This window comes from Podarcis muralis, chromosome 3, assembly GCF_964188315.1.
Source record: "Podarcis muralis chromosome 3, rPodMur119.hap1.1, whole genome shotgun sequence".
NCBI lineage: Eukaryota > Metazoa > Chordata > Lepidosauria > Squamata > Lacertidae > Podarcis > Podarcis muralis.
This window is the reverse complement of record NC_135657.1, coordinates 95,615,251-95,633,144: the sequence shown is the minus strand read 5'-3', so window position 1 is coordinate 95,633,144 and position 17,894 is coordinate 95,615,251. Positions and strand designations below refer to the sequence as shown.

At 44.3% G+C, this 17,894-nt stretch overlaps 1 protein-coding gene across 3 annotated transcripts in view; it reads right to left on the bottom strand.

Annotated features, from left to right (window-relative positions):
• PXDN (peroxidasin) overlaps positions 1-17,331 on the bottom strand; it is a 76,663-nt gene extending 59,332 nt beyond the window's left edge. For 2 of the 3 annotated variants that reach the window (XM_028722426.2, XM_028722428.2), the window contains exon 1: positions 16,692-17,331. In XM_028722426.2, coding sequence (XP_028578259.2) covers positions 16,692-16,918 — 227 coding nt within the window. In that variant the 5' untranslated portion in view covers positions 16,919-17,331. Of the gene's footprint in view, positions 1-16,443; positions 16,578-16,691 lie in introns of those variants that run through there. The other variant, XM_028722430.2, reaches the window with a different exon arrangement.
• Between the last annotated feature and the right edge of the window lie 563 nt (positions 17,332-17,894).

Here is a 17,894-nt window from a genome sequence, read left to right as displayed (position 1 = left end):
TGTGTCAAAGGTGGGGTGCTATAACTGAAAAGGCCCTACACTGGGTCTCTGGTCACTTTATAACAGGGTTGTGGGTTAGAGCCTGACATTGGGCAAAAGATTCCGGCATTGCTGGGGTATGGACTAGATGACCCTTGTGGTCCCGTCCAACTCTATGATTCTATCTCAGAATGTAGCAGGAGGGCTCGCAAAAGCTGAGAGCACTGTGTGGTTTCACTGGTTGTAGCTTCATCCATATGATTTGGCTATATGAAAAGAGGTGAACCTCTTGCTGGCTCGCATGTAAAGCTAAACCAAACTATGGCTTAGTGCAAACATGTGGGTTCTCAATGAGGAGACTGTGGCCATATTGTTGCTCCTCCAGTCCTCCTGCTGAAAGCCAGGATCAAGCTTCGCTTTCCCAGAATTGCCTCTTTCAGCATCCTTTCGCCTGGCTGCTGGGGGCCTGGGAAAGTATCTGTTAGTGCATGTGCAACAGTGGGAGTGCAAATCATTTTATGCACGTAACAGTTTTTTGCAGGAAGCCTCAGGATCCAGAGCCTGTTATGACTGGTCTCCGTGCGTGTACACAAACAGTAAAAAGAAGCCACCAGCTGGCAAGATTTCCTTTAGTTTATCTTAACGAATATGCAGAATGAAACCGAGCATCTTCCAAATACAAGTGATGAACCACAAAAGACAACAAAAGAAATAAACAAACATCTAACCTATAGTCGAAGTAAGAAAATGAAGGAGGATTTTTAAGCAACCAGGATAACCATATACTACCCACACACATTCTGTAGTATGTGGTCAGCTCTAATCACCAACATCTGACACAGACGTCCAGCCACAGCTGTGTTTTCCTGTTAGGCAGCAGAAGTAGAGCCCTGCAGCAACAAACCGAGGGCTTATTCTAGAGCAGCATATTGTTTCCCACAATGGCCAGCCAGCTGATTCTGGGGTGCCTCAGGCAGGGAGAATGATGGCAATAAACCTATTGCTTATCCCCCAGAAATTGACATTCAAAGAGGTTCTTTTTAGCAATGACCACCTCATCTAAGCCAGCAGCCCCCTCTGCATCTCGAGGTCCTGAATTCCATGCGAAGTATGCCTTGCATGAAGAAGTACTTTTTGCCAACTAATTTTCACTGGCTGTCCTCTAATCCTACTGTAATGAGAACAAGAAGCGTCGGGGAATCTAGCTACTTTCTCTCCAATATTTTATAGACCTGCATTGTCTTCTTTCTCCATATCACTTAAAAATAATGGGTTGTTTTTTTTAAGCTCTAAAGGTTTGATACTTGGCTCATATGGAAGGTGCAACACCCCTTTGACTATTTTAGCTCTCTTTTCCCTACACCTCTTATGGCTGAACACCTATTAATGTAGGGTGACCCTATACAGTGTATATTATACATCAGGGTTCCCCAAACTTCAGACTCCAGTTGTTTTGGGACTACAGTTCCCATCATCCCTGACCACAGGTGCAGCTAACTGGGGAAGATGGGAGCTATAGTCCAAAAACAGCTGGAGACCCAAGTTTGGGAAATCCTGATAGACGTAATCAGGGATAGCCAACAGGAACCTCCAGATGTTGTTGGACGATGATACGAGTTGGGGTCCAAGAGCATCTGAAGAGGGTCACATTGACGACCCCTCGCTATACACAATATCCCATATGCAATATCCCATATGCAGGACTAAGAGACTGAGCGATAAATCGTTAAGTCCCTGGTTTGACTCCCACCTCTGCCATGAACACAATTGGTCTTAGGCAATCCCTCCTAAGCCTCAGTCCTCCCATCTGGAATTTAGGAAATAATAATATTGACTTGCCTTACAGACTTGTTGTAAGGGTTGCAAGATGCTTGTTGTTGTTTATTCCCAAACATGGACTTTGCTGCTGCTGCTACATGAAATTTTTTTAATTGAACTCTCCACAAGGACTCCAAAATCATTTCATTGGATCAGTGTATATGTGTAGTTGATTATTTGAGGAGGGGGGTAGGCAGGGGTCCCAATGCAAATCACTTGAAAGAATGGACAGGAACCAATTAGTCCCTTTGTAGGACAATTATTTAATTCAGTTAATTAGATAATAAAGTCACTGATCTAGTTCCTGTTTGAACAGATGCTCTTGATGAGCCCTAAACAAATTAAAACAATTCCTCCACTCGGCAGCAGAACACACACAATGAGAGGATGTATTTACTTTAGAAATGCAGACTGAATATTACAGGGGATCTTAATAGCAATTTTCCCCATGATAGTGAAGCAATTATCATTGCCTAGTCTCTTATGTCACCCTGACACCATCCTCCTATTCTCTGTTCTCCTTGTCAGTCTGATCTCAGGCAAAGCTATATACTCTGTTCTAGGAAGTACATATGACTAAAATGATATGGTCAGGATGTGCTAATTAATACATTTCTTTTATCTGTTTGACATAAATTTGGCACATGGGTTGGAATAGAATTTTAATTGGGAATTTTCATATTGCTAGCATCGACTATACACCTGCTATTAATCCAAGATTCTGGCAGCACAGAAATGAGGGTCAGAGGAAGTTTAGACTGGTGCCTTTAAAACATCATGAGGAGTGAAGCAAGGCTGCATTATGGCTCCCACTCTTTTAAACTTTTATATTAATGATTTGCTGTCATATTTAGCCAACGCATACTTCCCCTCTCCAATAATTAGGAACAGAAAGATCTCAGTCTTGATGTATGCAGATGATTTAGTGCTCCTCTCTCTTTCCCGATTGGGCCTCAAAAATCTCCTGGAGGTGTTCAGTACATACTGTAAACAGGAAAGCCTATCTATAAATTACTCTAAGACCAAGATAATGGTTTTTGGCAAACACAGTCCTAGATATAAACGGTACAGCAAGCTACGAAAAAACCCCCCAAAACCCCCAGACTCGCTCATTTAGATACCTGGGCACACTCTGGGTGAAACTCTCTCTTGGGAGTACAGTGGTACCTTGGGTTACAGACTCCGCTAACCCAGAAATAGTACCTCGGGTTAAGAACTTTGCTTCAGGATGAGAACAGAAATTGTGCTCTGGTGGTGCGGCAGCAGTAGTGGGAGGCCCCATTAGCTAAAGCGGTGCTTCAGGTTAAGAAAAGTTTCAGGTTAAGAACGGACCTCTGGAACAAATTAAGTACTTAACCCGAGGTACCACTGTAATCATATGGAGCCAGTGAAAATCAAAGCACAGAAAACCATAAGGACATTGATGAAGTTCTATTAAAATAAGGGAGGTCAACCTGTTGAATCTGCCCTAAATATATTTGGTAGCAAAGTGCTTACTCTAATTCTCTGTATGGCATTGAAATCAGGGGCTCTGATTAAAGCTTTGGGAACTGTGCAGAATAACTTTTTGGGAAGCTATACTCTTACCATCGGGAATATCAGCAACTCATCTTCATACAGAATCTGGGTGGCCAACAGTTAAGGCAAGAGCAGACTGCACTCAGTTAAAATATATTAAAATAATGGCTACTATGTCAATTGGGCATTTTCCTGTGCTGCGCTATACTTAAGTGGGTGATAACCAACTCTGAAAAGCAGCTTGTCAAGATTTTTAGACTATTATTTTTCCAGAACTGAGCTCTGCATTGACCTTGAATAAGTGCCAACTAAGGGATTGGCTCTTCTGGGCAGAATACAGAAAGGATCTGCAATTAATTAGAAACAACAAATTTTCCCCTTGGTATCCTCTCTTGAGAACAGAGCATTTTAGAGCTAGTTATCCGACCAAACTCTCACCAGCTTCCTTAAGAAATGCCTTTATTCAGGTGTGTTTCCAAGTGATGCCCACTGAAGCCTTGGATGGCTGCCAAAACAAGGTCCCATATGCAGACAGACTTTTTACTTTTGGCCAGCCTCAGGTGAAAGACAGCACTCATTACCCGTTAGCCTGCCCCTTAGATAGAGATCCAAGAGATCGCTTTCTGAAACCTTGGTTCACACAAGCAAGCAGGTACAACCCGACAGAAATGGTTTGGCTTCTTTTGAGAGACAACAGCAGCTTCGTGACACAGGGAATGCCACTCTACACACTGACTGCAAAATGAAATAAAACAATCAAGAAAAAGGAGTTTAATAAAAATCACTCTTAGTTGTTGTGGAGATTCAAAGGTTCAATCTAAAACCAAGCTAGATTTAAGCTTGTTGGTGTCTCTGGTATCGTCTCTCTCTTACATCATGGCTGTTGGCTTATATTACAGATGTGTGTTCTGTATTATTTTAGTAATACTATTGCTACAAGTTTGTCATAGCCTTTAGCTAGAGCAATAAACATATTAACTAGATTTTTTTAAAAAATGTGCATTTAGACAGTGTTTTAAACGGGAACCATCCTCCCTATAAAAAAAAAAAATCTAAGACTATGATTGTGACAATTTACTGGCATAAAGCGATCTAGATTTCAATCACACAACATACATTGGATGTAGGCTTTTTGTAGTGTAGCAAGCAGTCCAAACCCACACAAAATGGGTGCACCTCTTGTGGATCGTTACTTTCTCAATCTGTCCACAGTGTTTAGCTATAGAAAGAACCAGATGGAAAACTTGACTGCTGCAAATTCCACAGCTGTGTCTGTCATTTCCAGGGCTACTTTGTTAAGTCTCATATATGTTTGTTAACAGCTTGAGGCTATTAAATTCATCGGGCCTGAGTGCATTCTTATGATTAGCATTTGCAACTCAGATAATATCACCAGTGTCCTGGCAACAATTAAGAATGACAAAAACAGAATCACATAAACATCCAGCCTTCTGAATCCAAGGAAGGGGGGGGGAAGGAACCTTCACTTAAAAATGGAAACAAAAAACTCCTGCCATTCTTGTATAACAAGAACACACTTGATATATCAGGATGATGCAGCTGTGTAACCAAACACATTCTTTTCTCTTGTTTTCATATTATTTTTTTAAAAAAAGATAAACTACAGTTTCTGGATGTCAGTGGAAAGAAAGGAGCTTGCAAGAACTTCTGGAGTGCAGCCCAGTGGGTGAAGTATAGTAGCTGAATAGAAGCTGTGTGACTCAGAGGGTCGGCTTTTTGCAACTGATTGATTTCAACAATGTGAAGGATACAATAAAAGTGATACTGTTCACAAGGAGGCTGAGTGAATGAGGCTTGTTGCCTGAACAAGATGGATTGGAGCTGGTGGCAGGGCCTCAGCACCCAAAAGGGCAAAGGAATTGCATTTTAAATGGATTAAAAGATTTTCTTCATCTGTGCACCAGAAGCCTGAAATTCGGAATTAGCCATCAATGAAGTGCCACTATCTCAGTGAAAAGCCTGCGGATCCACATGCCAGTTTTACGACCACCAAGTTACATGACTCAGCAGTCATTACAAAAAGAAGACCCAGCAGGCATTGGGATTGTGGGTTGAATTAAGTACAGCAAGTCTCAAAGGTCTACCATATGTTTTTTGAGCACTCAGCACTGTTAAGACACGTTATCTTCATGTGGACTTAGTGTGAATCACCATACGACTTTGTCCATCTAGACAGAGTTTATTTTATGCTACAAAATCCAGTTTGCAAAACAAAAGGGGGGGGGGAGGGCATTTTTCCTATGTTTGTGCTGCAGCTCATCTAAGAACTGAAGAAGTAAACTTTAAAAACTAAGCAGTGACTTGTTTCTGACAGAATGAGTTATCAAAGCAAAAATGTCACAGGTTACTGTAGTATGTGGGATTGCTGCCTACCGACCAAAATAGCTACTCTGGATTGAAGCCAATCAGTAATTCTTGAATATAAGCCTGATTCAGATGGCTTCTCACCTGTGATTATGAGCAATTTGTATCATTCAGGACAATGAAGGTTGCTTACATTGTTGGAATTTGTACAACAGGTGTACGTCACACGTGCTAAGTGACAAAGCCTGACATCCTCTCAAACTAAAGAATTGTTATTAGAAGCCAAATTATTCAGAGAACAAGTGCTATTTTATTTTCCCTTTAATAAGCAAAAGCTGAAATGACTTGCTGTGTGTAGATAAATATATTTGAAAGCAACAGTGCAATGCAAGTGTGACAACAGCATATCCCTTTTCCAAAATGAATTTGGAAGTGCAATTCACTGCCACTTGGGACAGCCACCTTCTTCTCACGCTTTTAACTCAGCTGACCAACTCACTTTCCAACCAAAAAGGTACTTGATGTCTTGAATCAAGAAGCTAGACACTCAGAACAATCTAGCTGTCAAACCTGCAACTAAAATATGAGGACATCCCTATGGACCATTCCCAGCTCAAAGCAAAAGTATCTAGCTCTTGTCTGAGCAGCATTTGAAACTAGCATGCCTACATATTTCTGAGGAAAGAGATAACAAGGGAAAGTTCTGGTGAGGACTCAAAATACTCTTTTGGTATGTTTAAGTTGATCTGAGATAGGGCCTTTCAATCAAGGATGTGCCATTGTAGTCTGACCTGCTGTTATGACACTGAACTGTTATTTAGGAATGATATATATATAACCATAAAACAGTAGTCAAAAAGTGTTCTGACATCTTTTTTATTACCACTTTTGGCAGATGCTGCTGAACAGGAAACCCCTGTGAGTAGCCTGATCTTTAAATTCTCTTCCTGCAAAGCCATTGGGTGATGAAAACCAAAAAAAGCCATTATATTTTAAGTATATCTGTTTTTGCTTGGTGTTTTTATAAAAGTTGGAATTCTAGACATTTTCACTTCCATGCATAAGAATTCTTACAATTCTCAGTGAAATCAAATTTTGAGCAGTAAAGTTAGAAGAAGAATGACTAAAACACCTTAAAGCCTGTGGATATGTAGAATGAAAGTTTTTGATTGTATTCTATGGGAAACAGTGCAGACTCACTCAGAAAAAAGATGAAACATAAAGAGCTATGTAAAATAGATACCTGAACATATACACTTTTTATATAAAAAAATTTCATACACATAACAAAATGAAACAATATTGGTAAAGAAGCCAATATTGGTTTCTTCAGAATTTCCATTTCCATGTGCATATTTATTTGCACCATAGTCCCAAAGACTGAGTAACAATAAACTCTAAAGCAACACTAAAACATAGCGAGTGAATAAGCAGAAAGATTTGTGAACACCAAAAGCCATCCAAAGGAAAAGCTCTTTTACACAGATGTTCTTGGAACTTTAGCAGGACTCCAGTAGGAATTCAATAACTAACAAATCCAACAAAAGCTCTCACCATGTGGGTAAGCTTTGTCATTTGCATTTCTACATATGGTACTGGAAACAGTAGGTTTGCAGTAAAGGAGAATCAAAAGTGTAATGGCAAATGTACCGTATTCAAAAGAGCGAAAGGGAGGATCAGTTTCCAAAATCAACATGGCGAGTCGAATTGAAGAGGAAAGCTCTCAACCTCCTTGTTTAGAAATAAGACATACTGTGGCTGTTCCTTCCCTTAATCGCTTAATGTGTCCTAGATTAGCTTTTCTGAATCTTTAACAAGACAATCCTCAAAAGAATGTCAACTCAAAAGCAGGTCCAACTGAGATCAATGAGTCTTACTATCAGGGGTACAGGATTGAAATCCTAATCTTTTTAACACGGCAATATTACGTATATTTCAGCATAATATTTGTAAACAGTGATCCCCAACAAACACCAGAAATCTACGGCAATTTTTAAGTCTCAGTTCAGAAGTAAAGCCATCTGTATCCTCTTCACACCATGCCAAGGGATCAAAAAGCCATTCAGTAGTGTATATTAGAAATGTTTTCGGAGATTATAAATAAGAAAGACGAGAGGAAGATGGCAGCAGATGTGTCACCGCAGCTGCCAGGGCGCAATGAAAGGAAAGCTTGCAGACCCTAACATTTCTCCGGTTTCCAAGTCATTAGCTGTTGGGTCTTAAATGTTCATTCAATTTTCTTTTCAAAGGAATCAGCTGGCTCTTAGCAACAGTAATAGCCCCAGAGCAACAAGCATCCAAACCTTGCAACCAATGAGAAGACCTCCCTTCCCCCCCCCCCCAACATTTGAGAAATTCCATTTCAGCTGAGCCAGCATTCACTCCGCAGTTGCTCTGTGCTGCTTTGAAATTTATTCCCATAGCTAAATGTAGCAGAACAAGTTGATTATCCCCACCTTCTCTTGAAACAATGGCAAATGTTTACTTGACATAACATTCTACTGCAGTGTTGTTGTTGTTGTTGTTTTAAAGCCACCAGGCACAACCAGAGTTTTAACCAAGGCAATGCATTTTTGCAAAGCACACTGGTGCATCTTTTCTGTTCCTGCCAACAGATGTTGCAGACTGACCTGGAAAGGCTCACATACTTTTCACTTTACCTCTGACACTGAACTGCCTGGGAAAGAAGGCATGAATACTTTTATGAGGAGCAAGTAAGGAATGCAATGGTGCCGACTTTAAATAATAATAATAATAATAATAATAATAATAATAATACAGTGGTACGGTAAAGGTAAAGGGACCCCTGACCATTAGGTCCAGTCGTGACCGACTCTGGGGTCGCGGCGCTCATCTCGCTTTATTGGCCGAGGGAGCCGGCGTACAGCTTCTGGGTCATGTGGCAAGCATGACTAAGCCCCTTCTGGCGAACCAGAGCAGCACACGGAAACGCCGTTTACCTTCCCACCAGAGTGGTACCTATTTATCTCCTTGCACTCTGACGTGCTTTCGAACTGCTAGGTTGGCAGGAGCAGGGACCGAGCAACAGGAGCTCACTCCGTCATGGGGATTCGAAGCGCCGACCTACTGTTCAGCAAGTCCTAGGCTCTGTAGTTTAACCCACAGCGCCACCCGCGTACCTGGGGTTAAAAACTTAATTGGAATCTCTGATGGGGGAGTTGGGGGGGAATGGGATCATGCACAAAACCTCCACACGTTGGTCACAAGCACTAAGCTACCATGCACACATACAATGTTACATAGGTAGATAGGAACACATCTGTATTCTGCAGTGATGGAGAGTACAAGCTGCACATTTTGAACCTACAGGCATCGGATTGCACATATATAAGTTCCAATCCATGCAACAATAATAATTATTATTTGTACCCTGCCCATATGACTGAGTTGCCCAGCCACTCTGGGCAGCTTCCAACAGAGTATACAAAACCACAACAGTACACCACACATTAAATACTTCCCTATACAGGGCTGCCTTCAGGTGTCTATGGAAGGTCATATAATTATTCATCTCTTTGACATCTGACGGGAGGGCGTTCCACAGGTCAGGTGCCACTACTGAGATGACCCTCTGCCTGGTTCCCTGTAACCTCACTTCTCACAATGAGGGAATCCCCAGAAGGACCTCGGAGCTAGACCTCAGTCTGGGCTGAATGATGGGGGGAAAGATGCTCCTTCAGATATAAAGTATGTAGGAGGTCTGCACAGGACTATAAAAGATTATTGTGAAGAACAAAACTAAGCATATGCACAATAGATTGTGTGAAGAAGACCTCACAACTGTAATGAGGTAAGCATAAAAGCAGAGCATGCATGGCACACTCACACACAAAAATCAGACAATGATGACTAAAGCATGCTTATTTAAGGAAGGAATACAAGGAACACTATAAAGGGGGAAAAATACAGACTCAGTTGTTCCACAAAAAAGCAAAGCCATTACTACTGAGCAGAAAGGAAGCATAGTTTTCCAATTACTACTTAGCTCCACTCAGTAAAACAAAAATCAAACAATGAACTGAAGATTAACAAAAATTAAAACTAACACATAAATGGAAGGATGAAAAGCAAAATAAAAAAGGAGATGAGTTGCAGAATATTCAGACAGTTCAGATGAATTAGAACAAGCAGCATTTAGTGTCTTGTTAATAAAGGAATTATTTGGGGGAGGAATGTATACACATCATTAGGATTTATCATTAAATGCATGCTAAGAGAAGTCTGGACAAAGGAAATAATAGGTCTTGTTTTTCACAGAAGGAAAAAAGAAGAGCAGTGAAGAAACAGCACAGCTTAGGGAGAAATCCTTTGCATGTTATCTGCCAGCTGAGAGGACACAGGATTTGATGGATACATTAGATACATCACTGCCACAAAATTAAGCCAGTGGAACAGCGCAAATGCATCAGCAGAACAGATTAAACAACTCATGTTTGGGATGGAAGCAGCAAAAGGGAAGAGCACACTTAGCACCAAATCCTATACCTCTTGAGTCCACTGTCATGTGCCTTACAAACAGTTCAGCTTCACACCGGCTACAGATCTGGGGCTTAAATGGGAGAAGGTGAATTTCAAACACTTGTGCCCATGTGGATGACCAACCCATTCATACCACTGCAGCAGAGCATAGAATATGGTGGAATTCGGCACACCACTACCAATATATAAATCCTACATCCAGAGACCATAGCTCATGGTAAAGGGACCCCTGACCATTAAGTCCAGTTATGACCGACTCTGGGGTTGCGGCGCTCACCTCGCTTTACTGGCCGAGGGAGCCGGCATACAGCTTCCAGGTCATGTGGCCAGCATGACTAAGCCGCTTCTGGCGAACCAGAGCAGCGCACGGAAATGCCATTTACCTTCCCGCCGGAGGGGCACATATTTATCTACTTGCACTTTGACGTGCTTTTGAACTGCTAGGTTGGCAGGAGCAGGGACCGAGCAACGGGAGCTCATCCCATCGCAGGGATTCGAACTACCGACCTTCTGATCTGCAAGTCCTAGGCTCTGTGTTTTAACCCACAGCATCACCTGCGTCCCTCTATGTTAACCATGCTTAGAGCTCCCGTGGGGAAGCTATGGAGAAAGGGCACTTTGTCTTCAAAACACTCTAGGGTTTTGAATACATTGCTAACAGCAGCACACACCTTCACAACTGGGAGAGGGACAGAACAGAGCACCCCACACAAGTAAGCAAGGGAGAAGGGGGACCCTCGCTGATAAGTACAAGTACTGCAACTACCTCCCATGTCTCTTCCCTCTTTGACATAAGTGAATACTGTGTCTTACCTGAGCTGCATGGGTTGGACTCTTAAACCCACACAGCAGTGAGAAGACACTCATCTCCACATGCAGGTAAGCCCCACTCCACCACCACTACCTGGGGTGCAGGAGAGAATACCAAACCCCCACACAAGGTAAACAAGGAAATGAGAGATTTGTTGCAAAGCGTACCTGCAGCAAATATCTCCATGTCAGCCCAAACCCCCTTTGCCCCATGAGAAAATGGTATTTTGCCCCAGCTGCATGGCATAATAATACTCTTCTGGCCCAACAGCTGGGATCAAGGAATGCACTGTGCTTCACCTGCAGCGGTCTCTGTTAGCAAAGGCCAGGCACTCTGGCTTCTGGCGACGGTGGTGGTGGTGGGGAAACAACCCCCCCCCCCGAGTGGAAGGAGCAGAATAAGCTACAAACACAACCCCTGTAACATCAGTCACTGTCGTTTATGCCTCCCCCTCAATAAAACAGGAGGCACCACTCACTTTCCCCTCTGCTCTCCCACCCCCTTGCCGATAACTACTGTGAACCCATCCCCAGAGATTATGCCTTCTTGTTTCTTATTATTTTCAAGTTTCTTCCTTTCCTCTCTACTTTTTAATGGGTTCCGTGAATGGAACCAGGAAACCACCCCATTCCATGTAGACCCTGAGGGAGGCCTGCTGGATTTCTACCAGGACGGAGCTAGCTCTTCACTGAAAGGCTGCCTACCTACATGAGTAGGACAGTTTCTTGCATCCCCCATAGGACATAGGAGGGCAACAGCTGGAGATAACCAGGGACCCCCCATTTGCTTATCATCTCCACAGCTGCTGAAGGCACAGGATCCCTGCTAGAGCAACCGGCAAGCAGCCCCAGGCTTCTGCCTTTGTCCTTCTGAGTTAGGACATGTGAGTTAAGAGGTGTGGACTGCAGTCGCTGCCTGAGTGAGGCCTTCCCTTGACTCTAAGCACCACAGGAGCTGAGGAGCTCCTGTTCATACCATGACAAGGCATGTTTTGAAAACACCAGTGGTCATAATCTCTCTTTTTACCCCAATACCATGGGACTATCTACACAGACTTCCTGGCCAAGAAACGAAACACAAGTGTGCTATGTATTTTTCATTGATTCCAGACACAAAGGAACCAAGAAGGAAACAGGTGATCACATGACTCAAATCCTGGAAACAATTGATCCATGCCAAGATAACACATTTGCTGAAAGTTATAACCAATGGTATTTTCACCTGCTTCATACTATCATTAATTAAGATTCTGGCTAACGGATTATTCTGATGTGAAAGAGAAACTCACTTTTTTAAAGGACTATAGGCCAGATCAGCTTAAAGTTCAGTTCACTTCCTTTACACAACTACTTAGTAGTGCTCTACTGAAATATATGATTCAGATCACATACAGTGGTACCTCGGGTTAAGTACTTAATTCGTCCCAGAGGTCCGTTCTTAACCTGAAACTGTTCTTAACCTGAAGCACCACTTTAGCTAATGGAGCCTTCAGCTGCCACCGCGCCGCCCGAGCACGATTTCTGTTCTCATCCTGAAGCAAAGTTCTTAACCCAAGGTAATATTTCTGGGTTAGCGGAGTCTGTAACCTGAAGCGTATGTAACCCGAGGTACCACTGTATTACAAATCATTATAGCTCTTAAGGCAAGCTGTCATCCCAAAGGTGAGGTAACAATTCAGTAAGAATGTGATGTGCGTGTGGTGGAATACTACTTCTCAGCCCCAACTGAAATAGTCTTTCACTTATTAAATGCAACAATTAGCGACAATTTACTGTGATGTCCGCCAAGCCCCAGCAGTTTTAATCAAGTATTTTGATCTTATATTTCTGATCTCCATCTGCTTTCAGACATATGTTTCCATGACAGAGGACAACAATATGAAGTCTCATTCAGGGCCCTGCACAACTTGGCATTGCAGGAAACAGTATAAAGAAAACCGATCAATATAAAAGCCCTCTGTAAATGTACTTTGTTTTAAATGCAAGAAACATTAACCACCCACTTCCTGTACTAGTCAGTTAATTTTTCTTTCCTTTTTTTACAGCTTCTGCGGGATTACTCAGATGCTGCCAAAAGGTTGTGCATCAAGCCAAAGGTTCAGTTAGTGGCAAAATAAATTCCACTTTTTATTTTCAGAAATATTTGGAATCTGAAGCAAAGTGGGACATTCTTAAAGGCCTTAAAATAGTCTAAAATCTGTTTTTTTACAATAGGATTCACAGCTAAAACCTGCATTTATAAAGTTGTGCCCCTAACATATTTATCTGGAAATAAGCTCAAATAATACTTCTGGGTAAAGCTGTATTGATCAGTGTGTTAATGATTTCTGTAATTCAAAATGCAAGCAAAACTGCTGATATAATATCTTGCAAGACCATGGGCTTGTGAAGTCTTTTTTTAAGGCGAAGTAAACGGCAGAAGTTGAAGAGCACTTACTGAAACATATCAGTGCCAAAACAGAGGTCTTGGGAAATTCCAGGCATCTGGTTGCCTAGAAATTTAAAATATTTATTCTTTAACAGCTATGTAGTCTACTTTTCAATACTCTTCACACAGAAGCTTGCAATCGCTTATAAAATACAACCTATAAAATAGAATATAAACTATTTAAAATACCCACTTCACAACACTCCTAGAGGTAAAGGGACCCCTGACCATTAGGTCCTGTCGCAGACGACACTGGGGTTGCAGCGCTCACTTTACTGGCCGAGGGAGCTGGCATACAGCTTCTGGGTCATGTGGCCAGCATGACTAAGCTGCTTCTGGCAAACAAGAGCAGTGCATGGAAACGCCGTTTACCTTCCGCTGGAGTGGTACCTATTTATCAACTTGCACTTTGACGTGCTTTCAAACTGCTAGGTTGGCAGGAGCAGGGACCGAGCAACGGGAGCTCACCCCATCGCGGGGATTTGAACCACTGAGCTTCCAATCAGCAAGCCCTAGGTTCTGTGGTTTAGACCACAGCCCCACCCGCGTCCCGCCAGACAAGAATCCTAGACCAGCACAAAAGCAACAAATAAAACTAACAAATCCCCAATATGCAGATATCAGTCCAGAACATCATTTTGCATTAGGCACTGAAGAGAGAGGTGGACTGAATCTGAAGGGATGCAGTGTGCCTGATGATATCACATGGAACTGAATCTCACAACTGCAGTGCCACCACCAAAAAGGCTCTGTTCCAAGCAATCGCCTGCCTTGTGCAGGCCTGGCTGCTACAAACTTGATGCAGGCTTGTAGACCTGTAGGAATCTGAATCAATTTTCCATATATCATAAAATGTTAAATTTTAGGCCCTGTTTATGTAGTTTTCAAAACCGCCATGATGACTTGGTCTGTAATTCAGACACAAGAATGACAAAAACTAAATAAGTTGCATAAACAGAACACAGCTACAACTTCACCTGCCTAGATAAACTGCAAACTATTAATTATAAATTTTGCTTAGGGCATTAGTATCCCAATGCAAAAAAAAATGTAAAAATCTGAAGAATCCCAGGTAAAATATATTTCTGGGTTTTTGATCATTGTCTCCCTAAGAGACTAAATGACTACAGTGGTACCTCGGGTTAAGAACTTAATTCGTTCTGGAGGTACATTCTTAACCTGAAACTGTTCTTAACCTGAAACGCCACTTTAGCTAATGGGGCCTCCCACTGCCGCCGAGCGATTTCTGTTCTCATCCTGAAGCAAAGTTCTTAACCCGAGGTACTATTTCTGGGTTAGTGGAGTCTGTAATCTAAAGCTTCTGTAACCCGAGGTACCACTGTACTGGGGAATAAACCAACTATGGTTGGTGTTTTTAATGTGACATGTATTTTCCTTCCTGACTGATATGCAGTCTTGTTAATTTTCTTCATCATGATGGAAATACATTGATGCTGGATTGTTTTGTATGAGGCAGCCCACCTCAGGTGGCGAAAGTGCAAGAGGCGGCTCCACCCGCCCCACCAGAATGCTTCCTTTTTCTGAGTATTGGCAAGAGGTGGGAATTCTAGCGCATGGCACTGCTGCTGGACAAACATTAAAGCCTTGTGGAACGTCCTATCTCTCGCTGTGTTTGGCAAGAAGGAAGGCTTTCCGTGGAACAGCAGAACTGGGGTTGGGGAATTCAAGTGCTGGCTGGGGAGTCAAGTGCAGCACAAGTTAATTGTCGATGTGCTCACAGCCCAAGTAATCCTGTATATATGAATATAAGTACTCAAAACAGGGAAGTCAGGCATTCATGGAACTGCCTTTTCAAAGGCTGCATCTTGGTCAGAGTCTTGCACATGCTTCATTTTGTACCCTGGAAGATCCCTCTAGTATTCAGAGAATACTTACAGTGACATCACTGTGGTTCACACAGTTATGTTAAGTTTGGCATGTCCATAAATCTCTGCAAGATCAGGAGGCTTATGTTCTTCGGGTATAATTGAGTGCAGGCTCTGTTCTGTATATTTTACAGCTACCCACATTAAAACAAAGATGAAAGTATCCCCGAAAGACCCCTTTCTTGCCCGACGAAGTACGCCACACCTAAAGGCACTAACAAGAATCATGTTTGAAAACTGCTCAGAAGTGGTTTGCTGTTGGGAAAGTGCAGGGAGGGGAACTCTTCAAAACCCTTGCGTTTCGTGGCCGAGTTTCCTTTTTAAAGAAAACGTATAAATCCACAAACCCTCTGTCCAAAATACACACAGCACTGTTTCCAATCAACATTCCCACCTATGGAAAGTACCAAAAAAAAGCAACAAAAATTGATAAGGGTCCCCAACTATTGCATTCTTAACAGACAGGACACCTTTTAAACAGACATTCCTGAAATCGAACAGAACCGAGGGATGAATGGAAATCTACAACAAAGAGGCTTGGGAGGCCAAGTGACTTGGAAAAGCCACACAGTTCATGCCAGTGGCTACATTCCTAAAGAGGACAATGCCACACAAAAGGTCTCGGAGCTGCAGAGATCAAAACTCTCAGCCAGAAAAACCAGAGCAAAAGGAAGGAATAAACGAAACCACAGAGCAGAGGGCTGGGGTGTGTGTGTGTGTGTGTGTGTGTGTGTGTGTGTGTGTGTGTGTGTGTTTTCCTCCAGTGAAACTTCTCCAACAGTGCAGCCGTCAATGAAATCAAAAACCTCCATCGAGGTCACCTTTTTTTTTAAGGAAATCAAGAAAGGCTGGGATCGGGTGGCTTGGATCCTTCCCCGTATTCCCCGGAGCTTCAAGATCTGCTCCACTCCTTCCTACCACTTCTTCTGCATTACTGGGCTGCGGGGTCTCTACCCCAGGCGTCCAAACTTAAACTAAGCTTGTGGACCTCAGCCAACATTGCCTGTGTAGACAAAACACGAAAGGTGGCGGCGGCGCGGACAAAAGAGAAGTCTGCACGGCACCGGTAGCAAGAGACCCAGACCCGCCACGGGCTGCAGACAAAGGAGTGCGCTGGGGGCCGCAGCAGCCGTCGTGGTTCCTTCCCCCCACCCCCCAAAAAAGCCTCTCCTTTCCTACCCCTCGCCATTGCCAGGTATCTTCCCCTCGCTGGGAGCCCCGCGCGACAGACGTGGCTGTCCCCAGGAGCCAACTCTCCCCCGGTAAAATATTTGAGCCCCCCCCCCCAAAGTTGCCATTCAAATAATTGGTGCGCACGCCATGTCTTGGGGTCGATGGTGCGGGGCGGAGCTTTCCTCGCGCGTCCTCGCAATATTTTATGCAAGTTGCCCCCCCTCTTTCTCTTAACCACCCCCCCCCAAACTTACAGGATGGTGGTCTGCGGCGACACGGCGGGGACGCTCTCGAGCATGAGGTGCATGCAGCGCACGGTGGTGCGGAAGCAGAGGCAGCGGCTGGGGCACCAAACGCTTCCCCTCGGCGGAGGAGGAGGCGGCGGCTGCTGCTGCTGCGGGGAAGCGAAGGGCAGGAGGCTGCCGAGCAGGACGCCGAGGCAGAGCCCGGGGAAGGCAGCGCCCGCTCTGCGCCGGGCCATGCCGTCGAGCAAAAACCGAGGGGGGACGGGGGAAAGAGAGAGAGAGAAGGGAAAAACAAGGAGGAAAGGAGGGCGAGGAGAGGTAGCCGAGGCAGCTCTCGGCTCTGCTGCCGCTGCTCTCGCTCCGGTGGTCGAGCCGGCGGCGGCGGGGGCTTCAGGAGGCGAGCCAGTCGCCAGCGCGCAGCCCGGAGGGGGAGGAGAAAGAGGGGACGGCGGCAGGAGGGGCCGCCTCAGCCAGCCAGCCAGCCAGCCAGCTTGCTAGAAAGCAGGCAGCAGCTTCGCCGCGCCAAGGCCGGGGCTTTCCCCTGCGCTCGTCCGCCTGGAGCAGCGCAATGGAGGGGCGAGGAGGAGGAGGGGGCTTCTGGTGGCCTCTTCTTCCACCCCACCCCGGCGCCAGCGGTGGCAATGGCTGCTGGGTTTTTCCCCGCCAGCTGCGAAGAGGGAGAAGGGGGAAGAAAACCTCCTCCCCTTATGGCCACCACACCTGGCGGAGGGAAACGCAAAAGACCCCCACTTCCGGCAGGCGCAGCTCAGCTGTGGTCGGGATGACGACAAAGAGTCTTATTGTGGCCACTTATTTTACAGCACTAACCGCTCTGCAAATGGTTCCCAGTGTTGGTATTGACCTGTAAAGCTTTACAGGGCTCAGGGTCTCAATACTCTCTCCATACAAACCAGCCCAGGCCCTGCAATTGTCATCTGACGCCTTTCGCTATGTCCCCGCTCCCAGAGAGGTTCAGAGGGTGACAATAAGAGAATGGCCTTTTCTGTGGTGGCTCCTGGATGGTGGGATGCTCTCCCCAGAGAGGCTCACCTGGTGCCATCGCTACCTGTCTTTAGGCGCCAGGCAAAAACATTCCTCTTAAATAATACATGGCCTGAAAAGATGTGGGGGAGAAAACTCTTTATTATGGTGATTCACTTATTATTGGGGACACGGGTGGCGCTGTGGGTTAAACCACAGAGCCTAGGACTT